Here is an 11,937-nt window from a genome sequence, read left to right as displayed (position 1 = left end):
AAGTGTGTGTGTGTGTGTGTGTGTGTGTGTGTGTGTGTGTGTGTGTGTGTCTGTGCACGCGCGCATTACTGCAAAGCCTTTATACAACATCTTGCATCTAAAGATTTTCCCCCCAGCTCTCAGATTTTGAGTGATAGTTCAAGTTTAAATACATAAATATAATAAAACAAATCTCAATTTCCAGCAGTCACGCTGATCAGTTTCACATACTTCTGTACAACTGTGTGACTGCAAGCTCATGATTATGCAGCCTCATTATTGAATAAATAGCTACATAAAATAAAAAGGAATGAAAAATAATGCAATGGGATAATATGAAAAAAAAAGAAAATGTCAGTCTGGAACTGAGGAAGTGCACAACATGAGAGTAGAGTAAGAATTAGGAACTTAGTTCTTTGTATGTATATACAGTTTGCCAGGAATAATGCAAATCATAACACTTCCTCAGCGGACAACTCTTCCACGCTTGTGTTCATAATTTGCAAACTGCGCTTAGTGCTGTGATTTCAGTATGAGGAGGTTGTGTGGTGAGCATTCATGCATACAATCTGGAACTGAGATGCAAACAAACTCATGAGATCTTTCTCTTTGCAACTCTCACAAAGAAAGACACAGTTCACTACTCTCCCTACAATCCATTCATGAGAGTATTTGAATGCCATAGAGAGATTTTTCTTTACCACAGCCAAACCAAACAACACTGTATGGTTACTTTTCTTTTGGGGAGCAGGTGAATGATACTTCTGGGTGATACAAAGTCTTTAAACCCTCAAGTTTAACCTATAAATCCAATGTCCCAGGTGTTAGTGCATCATGAACACCTGCTTCATAGCCCACTGCCCATGCCAGCTCTGGGGGACTGACTGGAACGAGCAGCATCTCTCTGTCCATCCCTGTCTTCCTGCTCTCCTGTAGCCTGGGGTGAAGATTGCGTGGGAGGGGAGGGCGGCGGATAGGAGGGAGGAGGGATAGTAAGGCGAGGGAGAGATGGCAGCGCAGGTCTGGGAGAGGTCGGAAGAGGCGGAGGAGTGGCCGAGGTCGTAGTCGAGGTGTGCTGTGAGGAGCGTGCACGGGAGCTTGCAGGCGAGGCGTGTGTGCTCCGGGCACGCGGCGGTTCAGCAGGGCAGTCACTGATTTGCTCTAGCAGCGAGGGCATGTCTCCCTCAATCTTCTCCAGCACAGCAGCCATTTGCTTTTCTATCTGCTCAATCACGCTGTCCATTTGCCAGTCGCTTGTGGAGCTGCTTCCACCTCCTGTGTGCGGTAGCCCAGTGCCATACATCCCTACCGCTCCTCCGCTCGTATACAGGGAGCTATATGGACTTCCATAGCTCCCTGCTATCCCCATCCCTACAGGCCCGACATCTGGGTTGTATGGGGTGGCATGACGGCCCAGACTAGCAGAGCTGCCTACTGCGTAACAACCCTGTCCGGTCGCAGGACCTGCACTTGCTAAGTTAAACTCAGCGCTGTGTCTGTCAGTTCTCCTGGCATCCCTGTCCCTTCTACTCATGGGGCTACCGTCACCCCTTAACCGAACTCCTAACCCTACATCCAGCCCAGCTCCAGGCCCTATCGCTGGAGTGACTGATGGCACCACTGACCTCTCTGCCACTGCCTCAGGTACTTGTGTCTGACACCAGCTTCCGTCAGTCTCATCCTTCTGCTCCCTCTGCGTGGCTGGCCTCTTCTCTGGTGACATTGTTGCAGCAGCAGAGCCTGCAGGTGGAGGGCCATGGAACGTGGCAGCCATTTTACGTTTGCTGCTGGGATCAGGGGAGGTGGATTTTTTGTCAAGGTTAGCGCCTGAAGAACCGTCTGACAGCTTGGAAGGCTCAGGCGTTATCATGGGGGATGGTTTGGACTCTGGAGCAACTTTATTTTGACCCAAATTGGCGGCCAGTTTCCTGGTTCCATCACCTGCTGCTCTCTTGGCACCAACCTTATCAGGCTGCTCCTGTACGAGTTTGGGGTGTGCACTTGATTGGCTTTGCTGGCACAGAGGCTCCTGGATATCTGATGGGGAAGTTCCCACAGACGGGCCTACACTCATCTTTACCTCATCCTGTTTTTCTCCGAGCTTTCCCCTCTCCTCATCCTGGTCCATACCTGGAGGTGTGCTTTCAAGTGTGACCTCTAAAGACACACTACTTGAAGTCACCCCTCCATCACTTGTCCCTTTGTCTCCCTCATCACTTGTCCCCTGGGACACCCCTCCTTCACCATCTCCTGCCTCTTCACTGCCCTGAACCTCGGCTGAACTGTCAATCAGAGCTTCTGAATTCTTCAAGCGTTGCATGAAGGTGGTGACACGGATGGCTTTCTGTGAAACAGACAGAGGCAAAGAACAAGGAGAGAAGGATAGCAGTGTAAAGAGATTTACATTAAGTTATTTTTTATTAATACCTATATTGGCTTGTTTCCCTAAAGGAAAAGAAAAAACTTTGATTCTAAAGTTGGTTATGATAAAGCATACAAAATAAGCTTTGACGAGAAGCATTTGACAGAAAGTCTGTCAAGGCGCCATGATTTAGCATCATCATAGTAAGCGCTGAGATGTGATTTATGTGAAGTGAACAGTGCAGTAAGATTAGTGCCAGTTGTTTACTTCCAGGACGCTATGACATATTGTACCCTGATTTAAATCAATCTCAAGACTCACTCTCCCCAAGCCACTCCTTGACTGCTCACTGGCAGGAAAAGGCAAGCAACCAGATAAAGGCTCATTTATGCCCCCTTTACATCTGAAAATAGATACATCTGTTTCGAACCATAAAACCATCACTGCCCACATATATTCATGTGTCTATTACATTGGATGTTAAACAGTATATCCATAAGGGGGCACTGCTGAGAGTCAAAAGTTAAGCAAAGAGTCAAAAGTTTCTGACAACAACAAACATGGCAATGTTTGGAGGAGACCATGAACATAATTTCCAGTACTTTTGGACTTTTAAATCTTTGTCATGTCCTGTGGTTGTGTCTCACTTGAACTTTGGTTACACTGCTACACTGACACCACGACTTCAGGTGGTACTGCTCTGTTTCATCTGTATCTGTAAGCTATCAGAAGACGTATGAACACATATACAGATAAAATGAGGACAGAGAATTGACAGAAGGCTCTGTCTGTATCCAATGTCTATCTAATGTTTAGCATAAATGAGCCTTAAGTGTAAATCTCCCACATTCTTCATACCACCAATGTCTACAACACTGCCTCCACATTATCCTCTTGCTCAAGAGGTACGTTATCAGAGCCGCCTCCAGTACAGCCATATTTGTGGTTGTCAGAAACTTTTGATTCTTCCTCTCCTACAGGGTAATTTTTGACCCTGTGAGGCACCCAACCAGAGTCCTGACAGATATCTGTGAAACACTAAAATCTCTCACTTCAATCTCTCAATGCTCATTACCAAATTGTGCAGGTTTTCACCACAGTAAAACAGGCTTTCATTAAAATAGACTCTTAGACAGCCACATGGAGGAGTGCATGTAAATACTTGTCCTAATTTATTATTTGAATTTATAATAATATTATTATATACATACATATTTTATACATAATACATACATAATTTATTCTGCTGAAAACATGTGTGGTGTGTGCATAAGTGCATATATATTCATGTGCATGACTGTGCAGTACACTTAAGTGTCCTGTATGGAGGTTTAAGAATATGGTCACCTTACCTCTAGTGGACGTATTGCTTAACAACCATGGTAATGTAAAGGACACATGGAAGTGTGTGGGCAGTGGCAGTTACATTGTTTAAAATGGACACATCTTTTTTTCTGACTTAAAGGGGGCATAAAAGGGTCCTATCTGACTTGTTTCACTCTGCAAACACTGAAGGAGTTGGGGAAAATGTGTGTGCTTAGAAGTTGCTTCTAAACCAGGGAATTAATGCTCTGGAAGTGCATTTAGAAGCCATTTAGACAGAAATATCACTGAAGACAGTATGGCTTGACTGAGCAGCTTCTGTGTAGCTTCAAGTATGACTTGAATGTGACACTGAGGAACAGTATGGGGCGATGAGCCAGGATTCACGTAAGAGGAATGACAGAGGGCCGTAGAGTTCAAATCACTGCACTTCAACAGTCCACAGTGGCCTAGATCCCTTATATCCTTTCCATTTCTCCTTCTCCTTATCCACACGTATAAAAACTAGACAAGCAATGAGCACACTGTCCTCCCTGTTGCTGATCATTATCTTGTTTTTAACCAATCTGATTTGTTAGTCTAGTGCAGATGAGGAGTAAGAAAGGAGCAGAGTGGGCCACTTTGAACATCTGGTCTAATCCAATGAAGAAAAGTGGGGCAGAGTGGATGGATCTCTTCTGGGACAGGCAGAGTGACAGTGGGCAAGAACAGAGCTGATGAGGAGAGTTTCACCAGCCAAAACATGATCAATACATCTCAAGGCCGGTTAAGTGAAGTCTGTCCTAACTGGGTAATTATTATAGACAACTTTACCGATAGAAACCTCTTTTTAATTTAAGAGGATGTTCAGCCATTAGAAAGATGTTTTGTTATTGAATCATGCCAGACTGAAGGTGAGTTTCTGCCCATGCTCTGCCCTTCCACTCTCCCTCATAATGAACTACAATACCTTCAACTCCTGGGAACCACATGGGGAAAGAGAGAAGAGGGTTATAACTGTTACTTATGCTGTTAGGTTGGCACTGCCATCTCGATTTTCTTCTTCTTGGTCTTCTGGATTTACAACCCCAGGAGACATCCTTATGACCATCACCATGTCATATTTTCATTTTAAAACATAACTCTGCAGACTTGTGTGTTGAGCTAAAGGCCGTCATCATTACAAATAAACCAATTATCACCATTATCTCTGGTGTAATTCATCTTTCTTATTTAGGGTTCCTGTGCACAGCTGCCTCTATGCCTAAACTCTTTCTACTCTTTCCAACTTTCAAATTAGTTTGAAAGAAAATGTGGCAATATGTTTGAAATGAATATATACATAACATCACAAAGAACCAATATTAAGCCTGTCTGAACATTTATGAGTTATGCAGTGATGTTACCACAAAAGTAAACAAACAATCTTTTCTGCATAAAACTGCATGAAACCTTTACGGCTGCATTCATTATGTATTGTGAGTACGCAAGGTTGCACAGATGCTGTGAAAATTTGATTATTATTTTTATTCAACTATTTATTGTTTCCTATTCATAAAAGAGACTAAAATGTTTGGGGTGTGGCAATTATATTAATTGGTAATCATTTTAATACAAGGGTTGTCAATTACACTGTCATAACCATGTCATTAGTCTTCGAGAATGTTTACGACTGTTGTGATTGCCATTTGGCTGGCTGTGTCATTTTTAACGCAAAGCTGACATTTGAGAAGTCTTTCTTTATGACAGCTTGACATTAACCAAAACAACATAATCTGTCACTGTCTTTGTCATAACAACTTGACATTATCAAACTTAAAGTAACTGATTATGATATGATATGATATGATATGATATGATATGATATGATATGATATTATATTATATGTTTTAACATCACATTATACTGGCATTGTGGTTGGCTTTGACACTGGCTGTCATGAGACCATTATAACTGTGGCATGAATAATTTCCATGACTTCACCTACAGTGGTACCATTTGGATTTCTAATAAAGATATCATTAAATGTTATAAGGCCTATTTGTTAACAGTTTACAGTACAAATGTGATTTAGCTTACAGAGACAGTTAGCTTGTTCACTTGTCACTGAAGTAGGCAAACTGGCCAGTGTGACTATGTCAAGTTCTCATCACAAAAACATTATTTTCTTGATTAATGTCAAGTTGTCATAACAAAGACATCTCAAAAAATGTCAACTTTGCATTAAAATGGCATAACTGACCAAATGACACTTAGTGACAGCAGTCATAAACATTAATAAAGACTCCTTCGTGTTCAGGACAGTCATCCTGTCATGGTTATGATAGTGTAATGGCAGTCTTTTGCACACCTCTTCAAATAAAGTGTTAGCTAGTATTTATTCTGTATGTTTAGGGAAAATATTATGAGTATAGGTAACTCTAGTTAGTTTACTTCCTCTTTGAGCAGAGATGTTTGCCCGTGTTTCTGCATAGGAGTGTGGTCTGAACAGCCACAATGGGTAAATGCAAGTTTTGGCTACCAAGAAGTCTGAAAATTTAAGTCTGGAGAAGTATGGAATTTTGAAAGTCTTGATTTTTTTCCTCCTCCTTTTCCGCGGCTGCTTACTTGGTATATTATCACCAAGTTCATTCACTGCTTCAGAACGAGAGTGAGAGTGAATTCATACCCGCCATTTGGCCTTTGCAAAGTTCTTCTCAAACTGGGCGCACACACCATCCTTTAGGTTCTTCTCTGACGCACCGTTCCCTGCAATCCTGCCACAGAAGACAGACAGAATACAAGTGAGAGCAGCACCTGTAGATGTGCACCAAACTTGTTATGCCCTTGTGCACACAGAGTTACCATTCATGCCAAAGTGCATCCTGCGCTGTGATTCTCAGCATCTGGTCCACCTCCATGAGTCGACAGACAAGCTCCTTAGCTGAGAGAGAAACAGTGGTCAATGGTCAATTTAAATGGCTTCATGTATGATAAGAATTTAGGAAAAATAGGTTGTCTTTTTGAATCAGAAAATTTAAATTTGATCATAAATTATGGATGATCATTTAAGATTTTGTTGTGATTGTGTGATAATTGCAGGGTATTCCCTGGTTCATCAGGGCACATGGTCCGTCTATGGCCAAAATTTTCAGAGTTTTGGATCTCTAAATTTAAAACTTTATCCGGTATCCTGGGACACATGGTTAAACTGGCTGTATTTACGATACTGGGAGAAGGCAGGCCTCTTGTAAAACTACACTGTACACTAGAACACAATAAAAAATATACAGGAATTTAGTGGAATCAACTAATATGTTGTCATTAACTTAAGTAAGTAACTTAATGCAAGTTCTATTTATACGATTATTATATTAGTTACTTAAACTTGAAGTTTCAATTGAAATGATGAGTTCAATGAATGTACTGTACAGAGTTCAATCAACAATAAAGGCTTCAATAAAGAAACATAATCAGCATATTACCAGACTTCCCAGCATGCATTATGCAAGAGTTAAAAACCCTGAAACTATTCTATAGTTTGAAGAAAATATACTGTATATGAGGAAAACTTGCTGTGTCTCATACATTTAAATAAATCACTGTTGCTTGTTTTAACAATAATGAAAATACTGTGAAGAATATCAGAATATAATTATTCTTAAAACTGAATAAATTCACTCAGAGCAGTTTGACATATTGTATTTGGGCCAATGCTGGAAGACAGTAGCTCCAACAGAAGCACTTGGAACTGTAAGGTCTCTGTGTGAAATGAAACAATTACTCTTCAAACAGAAAAAATGAGAAACGTGCAAAAGGAAATCAAATTTGTTTGTATTGTTTGTTATCGTGACTGAAAAGTTGTTGGTTCAATTTAAAATCTTAAGCTTACTGAATTTTACTGTTTTTCTCAAGAACAACTGAATTATTTTCAAGTTTATTGGCTAGAAAAGTTTATAGTAATTTTGAAGTATTACAAAACTACCTCAAGTTGTCTTTTCAAAATAAGTCAATTTAAAATTATTTACAATATAGAGAACCCACTTCCACTTTGGGCACTCAGATTTATTCTGCTGAACTAGAAACAAGCACAAACTCCCACTTACTTACACTTACTGATCAAAGATGTTATGCAACCTTAACTGGAAAAACTCAGATGCACCTCACGAGCCTCCATTGAGAAATTCCATAAGTCTTGGCATCCCTTCATGGATTATGTACAAGCCAGGCAATTTACATCGTCTTAACTATTAGCTATAATAACAATGTTATACTGTACCTAATTTTTTGTACTAAACCTACTTTTAAAAAATATTTTATATAATTTCTTCTTGTCTATGCAGTGCTTAGTGTTTGTTAACTGAAAGTCAAACAACAGACATAAAATGGAGACTTGGTTGTGAAAGGAAACAAATAAGAATGTAATTTTGAGCTATTTTACATTAAATATCTTACTTTTTGCTCCTTTACATTTAGGTTACTGATGGGCAAGTAACTAGTTGACTTTTTCTGACTAGCAACACCGCTAATGCTTAATGCCAATAAAAATTCAAATGGCTGTTTATTGCCACCGAGTGGTGGAGCTATGTACCTGCAGGTGAAATGTCATCCCAGTACGGAGAATCAAACTCAAAGTCACCAGCAACAATGCGACAGAAGATGATGCGATTATGTAGATCTGTGTTCTCCTCCTCTGTCTCATCATAAAAAGGAGGGTTACCTGATAAGCTGCAAAATGTGCAACATACATAAAGAGACATAGACAGGGAAGTTATTTTGAAACCATGCAAATAATTCCTGGAATATAATATTATAAATAAAACAAATCAATTATTCAGCTGCAGCTCGGTTTGTATTGTATTATAGCTTTGGTAATTACTGATGGAGACTCACAGTATGAACATAATGACACCCACAGCCCAGCAGTCCACAGGACGACCATATCTGTGACGAGCCACCACTTCAGGAGCTGAGGGACAACAAAGAGAAGAGCAGACATAGCAAATGAGTGAAAGGAAGTGAGATTCAAATGGCCTCAGTTTTCATTTATAAACCATCACATCACATTCATAATTCTACCCTGCATAGACAAGAGCTCCCTTTTGCACTCTCTCCACTTATCTCATTCCTTTCCTGTCGGGGCCTCAGTTCTCTTTCCTTATTTATTTGTCTAATTATTGAGCTCAGCATTATGAATAACTGTCCTGACCTTTCACTGGAGAGAACCAGGCCAAAGCACAGTTCTGCACTCCAAGTTGCCCTCGCATAAACCTCAGAGAGGAAGAGGAGCGAGACGGTACACAGGAAATCAGAGGATATGAAAAGAGAGGAGGAGTGGGAGGTGGATGAAGAGGAGGAGGGTGAGAGGTAGATGCTTTCAGTCCTCTGTATGTGTTTCATGTCTGCTTTTCACTACAACAGTTTGCCTCTGACAGATTATGATCTTCAAAGGCGGAAGGTAAAGAACTCAAAAAGGTAAAGTATGGCCGCAGGTCTGCATTGACAACAAAGAGAGACACAAATGGAAGTACATGTAAGTGGATCAAGATGGACGGACATAAAGAAGTGAAGTTCTGCATGAAAAACATATACAAATAGAGAGATCCTACCCAGGTATTCAGGTGTTCCACAGGGCTCTGTGATGGGTCCGTTCTCAAACCTGGACAGGTAGAAATCTCGCAGGACTACTTTGTTGTGGTTGTTTTCTGTGTAATACATCAGGTTTTCCAGCTAAACAAAATGAGGGACAGAGTAAGTATTCTCATACAAACACACACAGACTGAAGCCCTACATTTCAGTGCAACAAATATATTGAAAATGACAATTGGGGTTGTTCTGATACTGATATCAGTATTGGAAATGCCTCTGATATGGTCTGAAATGCTGGTTTGGGCACTGGTGAGTACCTGAGTTTACCCATTATGCAAAGATACATCCAAAAGATGTCTTTCAAACATCTTGCATACATCAAAAAAATGTCACCTGAGGAACCAGAATGAAAGTTTTTATTACTCTTTTTATTATGACTCATCAATGTCCAGTGTTGGCATCCAAAGGAAGATTTTCCCTAATTTAGCACATAAATCTCTCTCTCTCACCCTCTATCCAGTATCAACAATAAATATGCTGTTAATAAATAATAAAAATAAAAAACATTTAATTAATCTCTAGTCGGTTTGCTGCACCTGTCTTGCATGTCCCCAGATGTCCAAAAATCAGGTGTTCAAGAGGGGTCATAGTCAGTCATCTGAATACTGAACCTGATTTGTATGTATTGTGGTCATACAGATATGGTCCTGGACCAAACAATGCAAAATATTGATGATCTGCATGTCTGGCAGATGTCTCATGCTTACTGGGTATGCACTGATCCACTATTGCTTAATTTATTTACCGTGAAAGGGGTCCCTGCCACTTCCCAGTAATGTCCTCCTCTGCCTCTGATTGGCCAGGAGGTTTGGCTTGGTTTGGTTTAGGCATGAAGAGTGAAACTGACTAGGGTTAGGTTTAGGGTTACAGTAAGAAGACCATGGTAAGCCAATCCGAGGCTGAGGAAGGCAAGTCATGCCTTCGCTGACCATCAGTGCCAGCAATCATATCAAATTCACACAGGGACAGCAGTATACAGCAATTAAAAATAACATGTACTCTAATGTACTACTAAAAATATGAAGAAAGATTCACATTGGTACTCCATATCAGCCAATATGCAAAGTTCATATACCAGAATAGGTGTCGGGAAGAAAAAATGGTATTGGAACATTTCTATTGATAATCAGCAGACACTCAATGGTAACACCACTGTATCCTGTATAAAAAAATCTCAGTAACGATGCCACATCCCTCCGATGTTCAACTGGTTTGCAGCGTGTGAAAAACTCTTCTGCAGCTCCATGGTAGAGTTTTCTTTTAAACTCTTGGTAAGTTACCAGAACACACTGCATCACATACTTAAGGCCAGTAAGATCACTGGTATTCATGTTGCCAAAAACTGCTGAATGTTCATGATGAATCATCTGATTATGAGTCTTCCATATTCAGATGATCATCACCGTCATCATCCACTATATTAATATTGATGGATGGTGGTAATGTTTAAACCATTGGAGACTGGGTGGGATGATGATGGCTTGATGTACACCAGGTTTTATGGTGTGCTATTACTGAAACACATTGTTTTATGAGAGTCTTTGCATAGTATTGAAGCATATGTGCATTTGTGTAAGTCTTTATTATATTTGTTTAATAGATTTATATTATATTTAATGTTTCTGTTCTGTCTTACTGAATGGCAGATTTCTTCTTTGGGACAATAATGATTAACTTGAAAGTTGAAGTTGGTTTGCAAGTCGTGTTTTGATCTTGAAGTGAACAGAGTGAAGTCAAAACACCTGAACAAAGTTTGTATTTCTCAGCGTTTAAAAAAGTGGATCATATCACTCCAGCTCTGAGGTCTTTACACTGGCTTCCTGTCTGTCAAAGAATTGATTTTAAAATATTGCTGCTCTTTAACTACCATTAGGGGTTGGATGATGAACAGCTTTTTACAGCTTAACTATAAGATTGATGTCCTTATCATTGCCCCAGATAATATAGCTTCCAACGTTGCAAAGGCTATTGATGCTTTTTTCTACATCTGTACAATCTAGTCTTAGTAATGTGTTGGTTTCTATTTTTTTTGTGTTTTTTTTTTTAGGTCTGCCACTGTTCCTGTTTTATTGCTTGTTTATTTTTCCTAAATTCTGGTATTATTTTTCAACAATTTCACTTTTGTGAAGCACTTTTTTGACCTCACCATGTGAAAAGTCCTATACTAAATAAACTTTACTTACTTACTTACTGTTGGTTCATAAAGCACTGAGCGGTTTACGGCCGAAATAAATTTCTGATCTTCTGCCATACATTATGAACCTTCCAGACCTCACAGGTTTTCTGGGACAGGTCTGCTTTCTGTCCCCAGAGTCAAACTAGACACAGAGCATCCAGCAGCATTCAGTTCGTATGCACCACATATCTGGAACAAACTCCCAGAAAACTGCAGGTCTGCTGCAACTCCCACTTCTTTTAGAACAAGGCTAAAGGCTTTTCTGTTTGCCTCCGCCTTTCATTAAAAATTTCACTTAACTTACGCTGCACTGTAACTTTTACTCTATGATTTATGTTTAATTTTAATTGTATTTAAATGTCTTTTTGTATCGCCTTATGTTGCTTTTACAGTAGGTGTATGTTTTATGTAAGGCACTTTGAATTACCTTGTTGTTAAAATGTGCTCTACAAATAAACTTGCCTTGCCTAAAAATAATCATGTGCTTC

At 39.9% G+C, this 11,937-nt stretch overlaps 1 protein-coding gene across 1 annotated transcript in view; it reads right to left on the bottom strand.

Annotated features, from left to right (window-relative positions):
- Positions 1–470: 470 nt before the first annotated feature.
- camkvl (CaM kinase-like vesicle-associated, like) overlaps positions 471–11,937 on the bottom strand; it is a 66,205-nt gene continuing 54,738 nt past the window's right edge. Inside the window, exons 6-11 of the mRNA XM_084721147.1 lie at positions 9,233–9,353; positions 8,517–8,592; positions 8,215–8,351; positions 6,489–6,567; positions 6,313–6,400; positions 471–2,323 (exon numbers count right to left, since the gene is read on the bottom strand). Of these exons, the coding sequence (XP_084577273.1) occupies positions 827–2,323; positions 6,313–6,400; positions 6,489–6,567; positions 8,215–8,351; positions 8,517–8,592; positions 9,233–9,353 (1,998 nt within the window). The 3' untranslated portion in view covers positions 471–826. The remainder of the gene's footprint in view (positions 2,324–6,312; positions 6,401–6,488; positions 6,568–8,214; positions 8,352–8,516; positions 8,593–9,232; positions 9,354–11,937) is intronic.

The sequence above is a fragment of the Lutjanus erythropterus genome, chromosome 6, assembly GCF_056507025.1.
Source record: "Lutjanus erythropterus isolate fLutEry1 chromosome 6, fLutEry1.hap2, whole genome shotgun sequence".
Lineage (NCBI taxonomy): Eukaryota > Metazoa > Chordata > Actinopteri > Lutjaniformes > Lutjanidae > Lutjanus > Lutjanus erythropterus.
The sequence above is the reverse complement of the archived record's forward strand: the minus strand, read 5'-3'. Positions and strand labels throughout refer to the sequence as shown.